Source organism: Candoia aspera, chromosome 3, assembly GCF_035149785.1.
Source record: "Candoia aspera isolate rCanAsp1 chromosome 3, rCanAsp1.hap2, whole genome shotgun sequence".
In the NCBI taxonomy this organism is placed as follows: Eukaryota; Metazoa; Chordata; class Lepidosauria; order Squamata; family Boidae; genus Candoia; species Candoia aspera.
The window spans coordinates 146727137-146743886 of record NC_086155.1 but is presented as its reverse complement, the minus strand read 5'-3'; the positions used below and the strand labels follow the sequence as shown (position 1 = coordinate 146743886).

Here is a 16750-nt window from a genome sequence, read left to right as displayed (position 1 = left end):
GCTACGGAAGCTCAGCAAGGACAACATGACCACCGGAGTTAGTCACTCTCACTTCATTAACGTTCTACTTAGAGGGCGGAGCAAAAGCGAGTGTGTTGGGGTGAAGCACGTGCTTAGGTCACGTGAGAGAGATCCCGCCGCAGGCGTCACTCCTAGGCGTGTTTTTTCTTTTCCCTCCCTGCTTTACTCCAAATATAGAGTTTTCCATTTAGTTCACGGAATAGGGCAGTGTTTCTCAATCTCCGTGACTTCTTTTTTTTCCAGCATGCCGGCTGAGGGAATTCTGGGAGTTGAAGTCTACACATCTTAAAGTTGGTGAGGTTGAGAAACACTGTTACAGGGAAAAACAAGGATGGTTTTCATCTTCCTTTCCTGCCTTGATCTCCCAGCCTTGTAGATCCAGGAATCTATTTATATTTGAACATGGTTATTTAAACTTCATCCACCCAGAGTATTTTACGGCCTGCTCTCTTGTCTCCACAGGAGGCAGCAGGACCTGGCTGATCTTGAGTTGGCCTGCTCAGGATTTGGACTTCCAAGGTATAGGCTGGAAGCTAACACTCTGAACAAAATCAAAACTATTAGAAATGATCATAAATAGCTTGATAATACAATGAAATTAATCAGAAGTTACCCATTTAGGAAATAAAAATGAATTGTACAAATACAGTATACTGAAATAGTGTACAATAGAGATGCCAACATCCAAGATGCATTAGAAGATATTCCTTACTTACAAAAACCTCTAGTACTAGAAGATGAAGTTAGATCAACACTCCGGTCATTATTAAGTCGGAAGGCTACAGGAATTAATGGAGTATCTACAGAAATCCGGCAAGCAACAGAAGAACAATCTGTAAAGACCAAAATATGCCAACCAACCTGGAGAATGACACAGTGGCCAACCGACTGGAAGAGCTCAATCTACATACCAATACCAAAGACTTAACAGAGTGTCCAAACTATCATATAATATCCTTAACTTCACACTCGCAAAATATTTAGGACCATCCTACACAGATTAGAGCCTAACACTGAAAGAAAGATGTCAGATGTTCAAGCTGTCCTTAGAAAAGATTGAGGAACAAGTGACATTATTGCTGATGTACTCTGGATAATTGAGAAAGCCAAAGACTACCAAAAAGAAGTCAGTATGTGTTTCACTGATTATAGAAAGGCCTTCATTTGTGTCAACCATGTCAAGCTGTAGAATGTGCTCAAAAAACAGGAATCCTAGAGCATTTCATTGTCCTCATGAGAAACATGTATGTATGTATGTTTGTATGTCAGGAAGCCAAAGTACAGGTAGAACAGGGTGAAACAGACTGGCTCCAGGTTGGCAAAGAAGTATGACAAGGCTATATACTCTTCCCTTATTTATTCAGTCTATATGCCAAATGTATATTAAGGGAAGCTGGATTGGAAGATGAGTGCAGTTTCAAAATTGGAGAAAGAAACATAAATAACCTGTGCTATGCTGATGACACTACCCTGATAGCCGAAAATGCAAAGGATCTGCAAGCTCTAGTAATAAAAGTCAAGGAGCACAGTGAAAAAAATGGGACTAAAATTATATATAAAGATGACCAAGCTAATGACAATAGGTAGAACCAGCCTTAGAGCTGACAATGAAGATAGTGAAGTGGCAGGTACTGTGTCTTCTACTTTTAGGCTCAACCATCAACAGTAAAGGAACAAGCAGTCAAGAAATATGCTGCAGAATAGCACTTAGTAGGGCAGCCATGAAGGCGTTGGAAAAGATATTTAAATGCTGTGATGTGACTACACCTGCAAAGATCAGAATAATGCAAGCCACGACATTCCTTATGATACTCAATGGAAATGAAAGTTGGACTTTGAAGAAGCAAGGTAGGATTGATGCTTTTGAACTTTAGTGTTGGAGAAGATTCCTGAGAATACTGTGGAGAGCCAAGAAAAAAAGGATCATCAAACAAATCAATCCAGAGTTCTCACTAGACTCAGCACACAGGCTCAAATTATCCTATTTGGGTGACATCATGTGAAGACCTCGCTGTCTGGAGAAGGCTCTAAAGCTGGGAAAGGTAGAAAAGAAAAGGATGACCAGAAGCAAGGTGGATTGATTCAGTTGTTGTGGTGATGAATGCACCATAGAAAGACCTGAAAGGCCAGGTTAGGGACAGATTGTCATGGAGGAAATCTATATGGTTGCTAAGAGTTGACAACAACTTGATGGCACATAATCAATCAAATGAATAAGTAGAATACACAGATGAGAAAGGTCTGTTATAAAAGCCTTGAAAACTCTGCATTAACCCTTTGACTTGTTTTAATGTGACTTATACTTCATTGCCTAAAGTATTCATTCACTGCCTTGAATTCAGTGTATCTCAGGACATTTTGAGGACACGTGACTGCAAAAAGTTGCTTTGAAGGTAATGTTGTATGCATGTGTATGTATAAATGGCTCATAGGACAGTGCAAATCCTTTGAAAGAGGTACTCTGAAATGCACAAGAATGCTGTGAAGCACCTCTGTTTACAGTCATTTAAGCAGCTATTTTTCCCAGACATGCATGACTGCCTCATTTTTCCTAGTGAGGTGGCTGTGCATGCACCGATGGATGTGAAAACAACTGGCAGCAAATTCCAAAGCAGCCATGTGAACTTGGAAGAAGTGCAGCTTCTTTAATCCCTCAGGGTGAAAATATAATAAAGTAGATGCCTGTGATTCTTATAGCTCATTGCCGAATTGCAGCTGTGAAAATGTGCTTGGTTCCTCTGTGCAGCCGTGTAGGTTGCAATTTAATTAGAATAAAAACAAGATAGTAGTCTTAAATACTCACCAATCAGTAAATCCTGTCAAAAACAGTGGGCCTAAACACTGAGCAAATATGGATAGGACTGGGGTGTTATAATGGTTAGACTTGCAAAATCTGACATATCTGTGCTGAGTGCGTCTCTTACAGACTAGTCAAATCAATACAGTACATGGAACAGGAGATGAATTCCTTCGTTTTCCCGTTCCTCTGTGAATGACCCTTATCTTCTGAGATTCTCAACACTTCTGAAGAGATTTACAGTGTGTATGAGGATCGGGGAAAAGAGGGGAAAGGGATACATGCTGCTAGTGGTCTATTGGGTACAAGCAATTATTTTCCATTTTTCTTGTGTGTTTAATGCATATTGAAGTCTTTTTCATGCATAAAAACTGTACTGTAAACCCCAAAAAAGTTAACATAGTTTAAAAAAGCAAAGATTTCCCCCCCTCCCCAAAAGATGAAACACTCAGGTTGTACTTAATTCCTGATGACTACATGTCAAAACAATATAACCCCTCATCTGAAATGACCATGAATGTTCCATGGGTATCAACACAATAACTTATAGTACTCTTAGTTGCACAAACTGCAATCCTGAGAAAAGAGAAGGCAATTGGTCAGGCACTGCCGCTAGAACTATTATCACTGGAGCCTCTGCTCCAGGTCAGGTGAATCATAAGAACTTCAAAGTAGCAATTCCAGATCCCCATTTCTGGGATTTCTTACTGCAGCTATGGAACTGGAATTCTGAAATGGAACAGATGGTAATTGTATTCAGTTCAGCAGTGAGAACTAGTGAATTTTATTCCAGGTATGATAACAAATTATTTCCTCTTAAAACTTCAGGTCTGACAGTTGCCTGTAAGGTAAACCAAAGCTAGGCTCTAAATTAAATAAAGCAAGCTCATTCCTTTGGAAACACTTTAATACACAATACTATACAGTAAAAAACAAAGAAAATAATAAAGCTAAAAGTAGAAAAATACACTGTAAAACAATTATATTTTGTTTCTAGGCATCTCAGGAATATATTCGTATTTTCTCTATAAACCATTTTAACAAATTCTGGCATTTTATGGATTAGAAAAGCAGAGCTGGGAGCTAGGCTCTTTTAGAATTGTCTGTTGCTGACTTAATCCTTACAGCGCTGCTGGCATTTTCGATTTGTGAGGCGCAGGTAGCTCCACAAGGTTTAGAAAACAAATAATTTAGGTTGCCCCCCCTCAAGTAAATATTTTAATGATTAAAGACTCAGTGAATTCGTTTAAATTTTAAATCATATAACAAATTTAGCTGAATTGCTCATGATAGCTTAGAACAGTGTTTCTCAATCTTGGCAACTTCAAGCTGTGTGGAGTTGAAGTCCACACAGCTTGAAGTTGCCAAAGTTGAGAAACACTGCCTTAGAACAGAGGCATAACCTGATTCTAAGTTCTATTTATTCAAGACCATTAGCAAGATCAGAAGGTGAAATCAATGGTCACTAAAATGGGAGTATTTGTCTAATAAATATTTCAATAATAAAAATAGAATGCACATCCCACGTTATTGTGGTGCATTAACTAAACCAGCATTCATACTGCATCTTTTTCAGATAAAACAGAAAGGTTAAATTTATGCAGACAGAACTATCAATGACCAGCAGGGGGTGCTGATCTAAAAAGAAATTATGCCAACAGTAGCAATTTCTCACCCATGTAAGATTTTACATACAAACATACAGACACAAAATCATTTGGTCAAAGTTTCATTCCCAAAGGAAAAGAAGGAGTAAATGCAGCATGCCCTCAACTATAGTCAAGATAGAAAGCTGTTCTTTAAAGGCAGCCTTTGCCAGATTTAGGTGCAATACAGTCAGTTTTCTGTGTAAAAAAGCTAGGGAGCAATTACCTAGTAGCAGAAAATCAGTTTTTGGAAGATAACATAATTGATTTTTTCCTCCACGATTAATTTATAAACCTGCATTCCAAATTTTGTTAATTTCCAAATTAATTACATGTATGCCAAGTATCTTCACACATACAGCAGATATATAATTTAACCCAGCTAGAAGAATTTCATTTTAAAAATGTAGGATTTTGTTCTTTCCCTCATTTTGAACATGGAAGCAGAAATCATATTTACAATTTTTCATGGGTTACCCTAGACAATACTTTTATGTCTAATCACAAAAATTGTCCTTCCTGGAAAGTAACGTGTATCACACACCAGAACGTTTATGAGAGTGACTGTTCTCTCTTCTGCGTGTAGACTGAGTTGTTCCAGTTGGCACTTCCAGATTACAGAAATACAAACTCAAAATGGCCATTAAAGTGTTATCACTGTTCCATCCTCTTCAATGCCTCCTTTGGGAATAACTAAACTATGACGAGGATCAGTTTTTAAGGAACTAAGGATTTTGTGAATATTGCCGTTGCTTTCTCGTCCAAAGCTGTTGTTGAGTACTAGGTCTCTTTGTAGTCTGTGGCTAAGACTGTTGCCATTGATTCGGGAAAGGCTACCAGAAGGAAGACTGTGAGATTTCGGAATGGGCTGTGGTTCCAAGCAGCCCTCAATTACGATGTCAGCATCCTCGTCACTCTCCATTTCATCAGGGTGGAAGTTCTGCAGGACATGAGAAGAAGGCAAACTGTGATGGCTGGCAGTGCTGTCTGTAGACTGACCAGAGCTCCCAGACATCCGACTGCTTCTGATAATATTGTTCCTTTGGTTTGCTGGCTTGACTGTGATGATAAGATTATGGCTATTGGCAATCATCATGTCTGTCACCTGATCAAGGGTTTTTCCTGCCACTTCTATACCATTCACTTCCAGGACTTCATCATTGACAGCAAGCAAGCCTGTACTTTCAGCTAACCCCCCAGGAACCATCCGTGAGATGAAAATGCCGGGAACCTTTTCCAACCCATGAGGAGTCACTCTTACACTGGTCCCATCGCGAATATAAAATCCAAGTGGTTTCTCACACCCATGTCGATACAGTCGCACTCTTCTATGAGTTTCAGGTAGAATATCCACATCAATTATGGAAGACACTGGTCTGAAGTCCTGAGGCATGCTGATATTAACATGGGGGCGCCGGCGAAGGTTGTCATTCCGGAGGGTCACCAGAGCTTTCTTTTTCCTCGTTAAGGTGTTGGAACCAAAGTTTCCATAATCTGCTTCATCTGAAAAGAGAGGCGGAAAAATTAATTCCTCAGACTAAACCATCCATAGGCCATTTTCTGCAAGAAAAGGAGCCTTATCTCTAGCTTTCATGACATACCAACATTTAAATATGGTTGAAACATTGCTGTTAGTCAGACTGTCAATTAAAGACTGTGTTACTAATAAACTGTATTTTGAAACATTGGAAGAAATGTCTAGACTACAGGTTGGACAAAGAAAAAGGTGGCAGACTGATCTTAGGATGAATATGAAGCAAGAGACCAACAATTTGTTTGCTGACAGCATAGTGCTCGTTTGGTAGAAGAAAACACCCAAAATGAAATGCCATTTCTGGCCACTATGAAGAGGAAAACTGGAAATAACAGCAACACATGTATTTCTGGCAGTTTACCACTTCTTCAAAGCCATATATGAAGCAACTGGCTAAGGCTACAAGATTATCTTTTAAAAGATTGCTGGCAAGTAACTGATTAGCAGGACTAGACTGACTGGTTACTAGTCATCTTTTATTAATCAACAATATATCAATTTGTAAATTGCACCAGAGCACTGTTGCTTTTAATGTACAGTAGTAGCATGTCATCTCTAACAGCACAAAGCCATATTTCAAACCTGTATATAGCTATGAAAAAGCAAGTCAAGGAAGATCCGTATCTGCTCTCCTCACTGTATTGCTTCATCTCTTTCATGGAATGCCTAATGACTTTGCTTGTTATTGATTATTCTAATGAACTTGTTACTGTGTAACTTAAAATACATAAGCATGTTTGTAAAGTCCTATGTTAAAGCTGTTGTGTCTAAGATGTAAAATAATATGCAAGTGTAGGCAGACAAAAGCATATTTTAAAGGAGCCCTAGTAACCTGCTCCTTGTAAATATGGGAAAGACGTGTAATTGCTGCTGTGGAATGTGTGAAGCATCCCTTATTCTATTGTCTTTAAGTAAACCTTCATTCTAGACAAAAATAGCCCATTTTTTTCCACACCAGATCATCTTACAAATGCAGTTGCAGATGCGTAAGTCACTAAGAAGTTTCAAAAGAGGCCTCAAACAGAACAGCAGTTCAAACTGAAGATGGATGGGCCTGACATTTCAGTCTGATACCATAAACTAGACAGAACAATGTTAATTCCATCCCCATAAATTCCATAGTGCAAAACTGAACCTCAAATAGGGGTAATGGTTTCCTTTTGCAAACATTTTCTCCAAAGATAACCAGAGACAATTCTGGCCTCCTGGAAGAAAATATTTCAATTCCCTCAATGTTTAGAAGCAAGACTGTTGGAAACTATGGAATGGAGAACCAGTGTCAGGACATACAGGTAGCTTTTCTGTACCCACTTGATTAATATCAGGCAGAAAAACAATATGCACAATCACTTAAGCGACCCAAACATATTACTCATGATCTAGCATGCCACTAGCAAGCTGTCAGGGCCAGAAACACTGGCTAACTAAACTCAATGCAGCTTTACATAAATTATATGAAGGAATCACCAAGAGACAGACAGGCTTTGTGCAAACAAGAAGACATCAGGTAAGCCATCTTTTAAAATTAAAGGTGAAAAACTTGTAGGCACCCCAATATTACTGAGTATGGTTTCCTACGCATCTCCAAAACTTCCTGTCCAGTTGTAATTTTTAGCATGGCAGAATGGGAAAATGTGTTAAATACATGATGCACAATCATATTAACTATATTTAACATTTAATAATGTTTAATTAAATCAAACATTTGTATTGGTGCTAGCCATTTTTTTGAATACAGCCCCAAATATATCACTCAAAGACTAAATTTGGCTTTCCACTCCAAGTTTTGTATATTTAACAAGGAAAAGAGGTGCTCATTATCAGTTAAAATGGCCTCTTTCAAACACAGACAGAAAATACAGGAAATTAGCCACAACTGGTCTAAGCTATGAGGCAGCAACCTGCATATTCAACTCTAAGGTGCAATAGGTTGAATATACATATGCAAAAAATAACCCAACACAACCCTCTCTCTTGACAAGAACAAAGCTGGGAAAGATGGTCCCCTCCCACCCCCCAGGAATATGACATCAGAGTGTATGCAGATCCCTGGCAAGTATGGCAGAGGTTTCCTGTTGCTGCACCTTAGCTTCCTTGAGGCCAAAGTCAAGATGAATGCCCGGACAAGTTAAAGCAACTTGCTCTGAGGGTGGGGCTGATGAATTGTTGACTACTTGCTAAACTGCTGTGGTTCTGAGATCCAGTCAAGCAACTGTTAGGTTAGGGCACATCTATATTGCCTCCTGCATTGCTCCTAATGTCCACTGAAACATGCTTCTTTTTGGAAAAGAAATACTACTTATTTTATCCTCTAGACCTCCTGAGTTAGATTTTGCCCATCTCTGCAACATTCTTTTTAAAATGAAGAAGGTAAGAAACCTTCAAAGTAAAATAGCCTTAATGCATTTGGATAAATTAAAGATACGGACTAGATCAACTGTTTACATTCCAAGATTTCTCAAAGGTGGAGGGATGAGTGTTACATAAACCCCATCTTTACTTCCCTTTGCATTGAACAGGGTTTCTAAGCACACTCAGGGAACCAGAGGGGTTTACTTACTGATCACAGACAATATCAGCTGGGGACAGTGTATGTTTCTGAATTTATATCCCCAGAAAGCTATGAGTGTTACAGAAGTAACGTAGAACCTTTTCACAACTAGGATTTCTTTTGGCTCCCATTTTGTATCTTATATTCTGATTATCACACAAAAGTGTTTTTTTTTCCCCTTATCCCAATAAGGTCTGGAATACAGTAGTGCAAATATATTTTTAAAAAACTTAAACTTTGTGATAGTCTCTGAATGTTCCATAACTTTTTCACTCTTCCTAGTCTGGTGCAATTGAGATCTATTGAGATACTATATGCAGTATGTCTCTAATCCAGTGTAAGGATAGTTGCTCTACGTACCATTTTCATTTTATGCATGGCCTAAATGTAAATACTGAAATCTGTGAGATGAATGTAAACATTTATAGTCTGATCTTAAAAGAGAAGGGGAAGAGGAAAGTAAGAAAAGAAAACATGTCCAGAAGAACTGAGTTTGAAAAACACTACACACGTGCACACCCACACGCAGAGACACAAATCCTTAATACCAGAAGCCCTGCTCCCCTTGCTTGGACAGCTGCTTTTCACAGGAATTGCCTGCCAGACAAAATACCAAAGTTTGGCCAGATAAGAATAGGTAAACAAGCAAGATTCCAGAGGAACAGACTGCTAGACTCATATAGGAAGAATTTGTTTTTGACCTGGTATTTTCAGCCCAAGCACACTCCTGGTGTATTATTTCCTCTGGATATGGTGCAATTTCAGTTGATAGCTTGAAAACTACATCAGAAACAGAGGTACTTCCACAAGGGGAGTAACTTATTTCATGCAGCTTTAGGAATGAAACCAGCAAGTCTTTAAGGACCATGGGATGCTCTCAATCCCATACTGACATTTCCTGAATGCAAAAATCAACATAAATAACTTAATGCCTCTTATTTTGATCAGTCTCACGCTTCCATACAGATCAACACAATGTTTTTATACAGTGATAACATCTGGCAGGGGAGCTATTCCATCATTTGTCATAAAATGATGGGAAAGTCAGAGATACAGAAATTTTTAAAGGAAACAGATATATAGTGAACTTTGACTTAGGCAGCTTCCTTTGCTCGGCACAGATGTAAGCAAGAAAGGAACACAAAATAACATCCATCCAAGCCTTTTTATGCTGATCAAGTTTACCAACTGAACAAGAAGCTCTAAAGAAACAGGATTATGTTTTTACCAAAACAAAAAGAGAGAGCCATCTTGGCCCATACTGGAGAAAAAAATGTGGAAGCCTTTGAATTCTTCAGAAATCCTAACCTACAAAAGGAAAAAAAAAAGGTGGGGGGAGAAAACATGGTCAAATCTCTCACACTTCAATCTTACACCTAAATCCCACTGAAATCATCAACAAATCCTAAACAAAGAAACAAACTGAGCAGCAACCAGTAACAGCAAAGACCCAAACTTACAATGGCTGGCTCACCTGCTATTACATTTAATCATAAGCACTTTCCTCTCTGGGTGCATCTTTATTATTAACGGTTTCCCCTTTTATCCTTAGCCTCCAAGCTCCTGGAGTGTGCTTCTTCCCTTTTTGTACAGTCTTGACTTTACCTTCTCTTTAGTGTCCCACTGAAATCACCTTCACTTAAATTTCATGAGAAATCTTTCTCTGCCAAATCCAAAGGCCACAGCTTTGACCTCAATTTCCTTGATTGTCCTGCTGCCTTTGATTTCTGTTCAGACTGATCCTCTATATTTATGTGATCACTTATGATACATTTCCACAGGAGGAAGGCTTTCTCCACTCATTGTTACTTGTCCCTGGAATCTCCTTGGAATCTATTTGTGGGTCCTCTATTCCCTCCTACCCTCTGTATACAGATGACATCCAACTCCTCTTTGTGCCCTAGATCTCCCATCCCCACATAATCCTGGATCTTCAATAGCCAGATTTATCTGCTTGGTTTTTCAAACATGGTCCGACTCAACATTTAAAAAACCAAATGTTTTACGTTTAATCCCAAGCTGCCTTTCTTTGTATGTTTTAGTGTCCACGGATAATGAAGTCTTGGTTCCTCTTTATTCTACATGTCCAGCCTGCTCTCAAGTTCTTACTGTTACCTCTTTTGTAACAATACCATGAATATAAAGCCTTCTGCTCCACTCCCTCTGCCAAAAACACTCTCTTCTGGTCCAACTTGTCTGGCCATCTCCTGTCCAGACTGATAGTCTTCTCCTCTCTTCTGTTCTCTTACCATTTCTCAGTCCTCTCACTGTTTCTTAGCACGCTACTGTCAAATCACTTAATCTATCCTTCTCAAGTTTGAGGATTCTGGGAATTATCATTCCACATTTGGCTATTACAAGACTAATGTCAATCGAGAATATCTCATTGTTCAGGGCTGAAAGCCAGACTGGTCCTTTGAGCGTCATGTCATGAACTGTTTTCCTCAAAAGAGAGGGCAAAACCTGTATTTTAATTCATTTTAATTAAAATTAAAACTAGAATTTAAAATGTTAAGGTGATTATTCCCCATGTCTTTAATTTCCTCCATCTCTCGTATTAAACATTCTAATGTATTGTCAACTTATACATTTGCTCTGTGGGTGCAGTGAAGGCTTTTGGGAGCAAACATGGCTCAACAATCTCAGGTCATTCACCTTGGACTAATTATTAAGCCTTTATGTTGGCTTTGGGGTTACTCCTTGTGCTAACTCAAATTTGCCCTTCCTTGGCCTTCTCCATGCTTTATTTTATCCCTACCCTTGAATCCACCCTTGCAGATTCCCAGACTTCCTTGTACCTTAACCTTTGCTCATCACTTGCTGCTTCTTAAGTAATTATTTAAAGGTAACTTGACAAGGAGGGTGTTTTGAAGCTGAAATGGGAAAGATTCATACTCCGAAGAGATTTTCCAGAAATATTAACATGTGAATTCCTGTTCCAAGGAGCACTGCTTTTAACTGGAGAGTCTACCCTTCAAGGCAACAGCTTTTTTTCTTTTAATAACACACAATTGCAGTATTATTTCCTGCACACCTACACATTCCAGGACAAACAATATTTGTTGAAATATTACCAAATCAGTACAAACCTTCTGGATAAGAAATTCATGAATGATACTCATTATGGGACAAACTGGGGAAGAGGAGTTCATATTCTCTGCTGAGCCATGAATCACATTGAATCATGGCAGGTCACTATCTCTCAGTTTGCTCTACAGGGTAAAATCTTTAGAAAGATAAGGGGAACACAGCATATCCCATTTTGACTTCCTTGAAGGGCAGGTGGCATAAAAGATGTTACTGCCTGGAATGCAAATATGGATGACTGTAATCCATGCCTAGTACAAATATTTTGCTGGTTATGCTGAAAGAAGGCCATGTTAAGACTGGCAAGTTACAATTCATGTATCTGTTCTGTGAGTAAAATCAAATGCCCCAAAGTGTGCCATCTCAATACTTAATGGAAAGACACACTGAATCTTTCACCTTCATTTAAATGTCTTCTAAACAGAAGGTTGGCAAGACAACTGAATTCAGCAATCAAATAACTAAAACACAGGGCTGTAATATTATGAACTTGGACAGGCATCAGAATCACAGATTTGTGTTCCCACTCAATGGGTGATCCTAAACAAAGCATCAGAACTTATCCTAATCTACTTCGTAGGGTTAACATGAAGCTAAAATGCCTTTCTGAGCAACTTGGTAGAAAAAAGGGATAAGATCAGAACCATCAAAGGAAAGAGTTCAAAGGCTATTTGGCACAGTTAGGACATACTGTAGTTTTAAAATGTAAAGCCATTTGCAACCTGCAACAACTATTTTGCTTCAACAAGGAATAGAGGAAAACTTCAGAAACATTTCTCTGTCTTTCACTTCTTGCTTGACATGAACCTGCTAGTTCACATTTAACTGATCCTTGTAAGTCCTTTTTTAAAGGGAAATGTTCCACGTGGCACTAAAGGCATTTATATATGTATTTTTTTTTAATCCATTCAATCATGTCCAATTCTTGGAGACTGCCTGGACAAATCCCTGCAGTTTTCTTGGCAAGGATTTCAGAAGTGGTTTGCCATTGCCTCCTTCCTAGGGCTGAGAGAGAGTGACTGGCCCAAGGTCACCCAGCTGGCTTTGTGCCTAAGGCAAGACAAGAACTCACGGTCTCCTGGTTTCTAGCCCGGTGCCTTAACCATTACACCAAACTGGCTCTCTATGTAAAATATACTTCAAATTAAAAGACTGACTCTGGGGTTCCCCACCGTGCCGCCTGTTGTACCAATGTGCCCAGACTTCTCTCTTGCTGCCTGTGAGGCACTTTGGTTCCTTGACTTAAAAAAAAAAAGGGAAAGCTTCATAAAAAGAGAGGCTGCATGTCACAAAGCAAAACACCAGTCTCCTACAGTACATAATCCTTCTAGGAATCCCTTGTGCTTTAATAAGTAAAGCTGCTGGTAATGAGCTTTCTGCAGGCCATTCTGGATGGTGGCAAGTACCTCTATCAGTGTTTTTCAAACTTGGCAATTGTATGATATATGAATTTCAATTCCCAGAATTCTCCAGCCAGCATGAAAACCTTTACCTTTACCTATTAAGTCTGTAGCCTTGTTCTGACAATGTTTAATCCAGCCTTTCCCAACTATAGTCCAAATGTGTTGGACTCTACTTCCATTCTCCATGGCTGTGGTAGTTGGGAAAAATGGGAGGTGATGCTCAACACACCTGGAGGGCATTCAGTTAGAAAATCCTATTGCCTTTGTGCTGATTCACATGAAAATAAGATGCTGGGTAGAGAGGCAGATTTATACGCTGTGTATACTTCTTATTGTGTACCCCATGGTGCTGCCTCTGCTTTGATATTTCCTTCCCACCAGTTCCTACCTCCATACCCGTATTGAAAGAAAAAGGCCTAAATGCTACAACAGTAATATTCAATTCAAGGTGGGTAATCCTTCCTTCGAACAGAGTCCACACCACTCTTTCCCTACATTATCCTGACCACTACAAAACAACAACAGTCATTTTTATCAAGAACACCAATGGCTGCCTCCAAAACAAAACAAACGAACAAAAAAAAGCCAGCTAGTCTCCCGGGGAAAAACTTCACCCATGACTATTTCCTTTTCCTATCAGTTGAACACAAAGTTTGAGAGTAACCATCATATTTCCTTCTCTAGCAGATTTCTCATTATCTTTATAGTGGAAGTACAGCCAAAATAAGCATGATAGAGCAAGGGAAATCCACAACTCTGTTCAAAGGGTGGGAGAGCAAAAATAAAGTTTATGGAACTCAACTGACATTAGAAGATTTCCAAACATTCACCTCACCTCATTATCTACAGATGACTGAAACCTTTCTCTGTGAACCCCTGTACTCCCTTATTAATCCAGGGATGATAGAAAATGTTTCCAATAGCAAACTGAATTAACTACAGAAAAAACTCCAATCCTACACGTTGCTTCTTATTGAAGCTGAAAAGCAATACTTTGGGGGCTTTGTGAATGTATTTTTGCATGCACTTTAAAAGGGGGCAACTAACTGGAAGATTAGTACTATCATCCCCTAAAACAATGATTGGAGGACATTCTGTAGGTATGGTGTGACAGGTGAAAGGTCCCCTGTGCAAGCACCGTGCCATGTCTAACCCTTTGGGGGGATGCTGCTTTCGCCACGTTTTCTTGGCAGACTATAGCGGGGTGGTTTGCCATTGCCTTCCCCAGTTGTCCCTTCACCAGCAAGCTGGGCACTCATTTTACCAACCTCGGAAGGATGGAAGGCTGAGTTGACCTGAGCCGGCTACCCGAGAATCCAGCTTCCGCTGGGATCAAACTCGGGTCGTGGGGAGAGTTTCGGTTGCAATACTGCCGCCTACCACTCTGCGCCACACGAGGCTATAGCAGGTAAGAATTTGGACTAGTCCTGGATATCCCCAGTTCTAGATCCACTCTAACTCACTGGGTGACTTTGAACCAACCACTCTCAGTCCAACCCATCTCACAGGATGGTTGGGAGGATAAAATGAAAAAAGATTGCCATGTAAACCAATTTTAACTCTTGGAGAAAAAGCAGAATATAAAATATCACAAATCCACCCTCAAAGTATTTTTATTTTACTTTGCAAAGGATACATTCTACCTAGCCTGCATAAATAATGATCAAATCTCTGTAGCCTTGATACAAATAGTTACCAACAACTGCTTGTGTTCAACTCATTCACACAAGTAGCTTGCTATTGCGGTAGTCAGTCATGTAGCAACTATACCCCTCCCCACCACACCACTGCAGACTTCTACTGAGTTTTTTTGAGCAAAACGGATGGGGCAGGTTGTACGCTTAGATGATAGATGGACAGACAGACAGACAGACATGGAGACTGCAAACCTTAAGGTTCAGAGAAATTCAGGCATGGGGAATCTAAGTGAGACCCGATGTCAATCATACAGTGTAAAAGGTTCTTGTGCAGCAGAGTCTCCCCCCTCTGGCACCTTTCAGACATATTGTGTTGGTTTTTTCTTTGGTCATGTTGACTAGGAATTCTGGGAGTTGTCACAGTGTGTCTGGGATGGACTACAGTGGGGACAGCTGGTCTAAATCCTTGTAAGTTTAAAGCAGTTTTAATGTAACTCAAGCATGGGCCCTGATTTGTCTACTGCAGTGTTTCTCAACCTTGGCGACTTTAAGATGGGTGGACTCCAACTCCTAGAATTTCCCAGCCAGCTCTGCTGGCTGGGGAATTCTGGGAGTTGGAGTCCACCCATCTTAAAGTCGCCGAGGTTGAGAAACACTGGTCTACTGTATTAAAAAGACTATGGCTAATGTTTAATATTCTAAGAGATTATATCCTTATTTGCTGCAAAACATATTCTAATTAGTTGGAGGAAATGATGTTTTTAAAAGAAGACTAATGGAGCAATGCTGATGGTGCTTCCTGGGAATTAGCTGAACTGAGTCAGTTCACACAAAACTGCACTGTAAAATCAAGTTTATGGCAAGAACCAAAGTCTCAGTTTGACCTTGGATTGGAATGTGCGTGGCGAAAAAAATAATAATCTGGTTTTATGCTTCAGAAAGTATGCTGTTATGCCCAGCTAGTCTCCCTCCAGCTAGAACCCTCCAAGTGTGTGGCACTATGCCCATATCGGACAGCCAGGAAGCCACCGTATTGGGAAGATGGCTGTTGTAGTTCAACACATGGAGAGGGCGTCAAAATACAGCCATATCATGGAGCTCCGATGTCATGGAATTTGGGGCTTGCTTTTGAATGCCATGCAGGAACCATTCCTGACTCTTGGAAGTGCAGCCAACAAGTTCATACCTTGCTGGGACAATTGTCCCCTTATCCAATGAAAGAATACAGTACTTAAAAATAAACAGCCTAAAAAGCCTAGCACTTTTTTGACCTTAGGGAGGTGCCTGAGTTCTCAATATCAAACTTTGCGAGTCAGAAGATCACATGCATCAGGACGCAGCTGCACCTTCTTTTTAATCGGTTTTACACAGTTGCTCTTCAGGATGCCAAGCTTTTTTTCCGGACTGGCAGGCCAACGCATCCACCTGTACGTTGGGAGGAAAAACAGCCATTTCACTCCCAAATGGGCTGGGTACCTTGTTTATCAGCTGTGTCCTGATGAAATCAGGCCCTCAGTCCACCAGCTCCTCTGCATCTGACTCAGTTCCCAGGGACTCCTCCCAAAAGAGTTGCTTAGGAGAAAGCACACAGCGGGGCATGACTCCAGGGCAGTCCTGCAGCCAGACACCAAAGGTGGCAACAAGGAATTCCTGCTGGAGGCAGGCAGCCTGTCGTCCTGCGGGAGGACAAAAGCTGGTGCCTCCAAGCACCTTTCAGACAGGCCAAGTGGGCCCTGAGAATGCAGGAAACCGAGGGAAAGGGAAGGGTGTTGGCCGGTGGGGTGAGGAGAGGTGGGTGGCCTGGGTGAGCACCTGAAGAATCCAAAGAGAAGGAGGGGTGTAAATGTTGGCACTGGGATGAAATGATTAAAGAGAAAGTCACGAAGTTTTACACCTGCCAAATAATGTATTCCAGGTCTTCTTGGACCCAGGCTGCTTTCCATGGTACCTTCCACTGAGAAACATTTCTCCCTCTGTAGCCTGACTGCTTAGATCTTTCAGGGGTATTTTTTTTAAGAAGGGGGAGGCCACATATGCTTTTATTCAAATCTAACAGAAATATATGCCAAAAGCA

At 40.2% G+C, this 16750-nt stretch overlaps 1 protein-coding gene across 1 annotated transcript in view; it reads right to left on the bottom strand.

The window, feature by feature from the left end:
• Window positions 1–3707: 3707 nt before the first annotated feature.
• The window catches only part of PARD6G (par-6 family cell polarity regulator gamma), a 74595-nt gene continuing 61552 nt past the window's right edge, over window positions 3708–16750 (bottom strand). Inside the window, exon 3 of the mRNA XM_063298997.1 lies at window positions 3708–5967. Within this exon, the coding sequence (XP_063155067.1) occupies window positions 5108–5967 (860 nt within the window). The 3' untranslated portion in view covers window positions 3708–5107. The remainder of the gene's footprint in view (window positions 5968–16750) is intronic.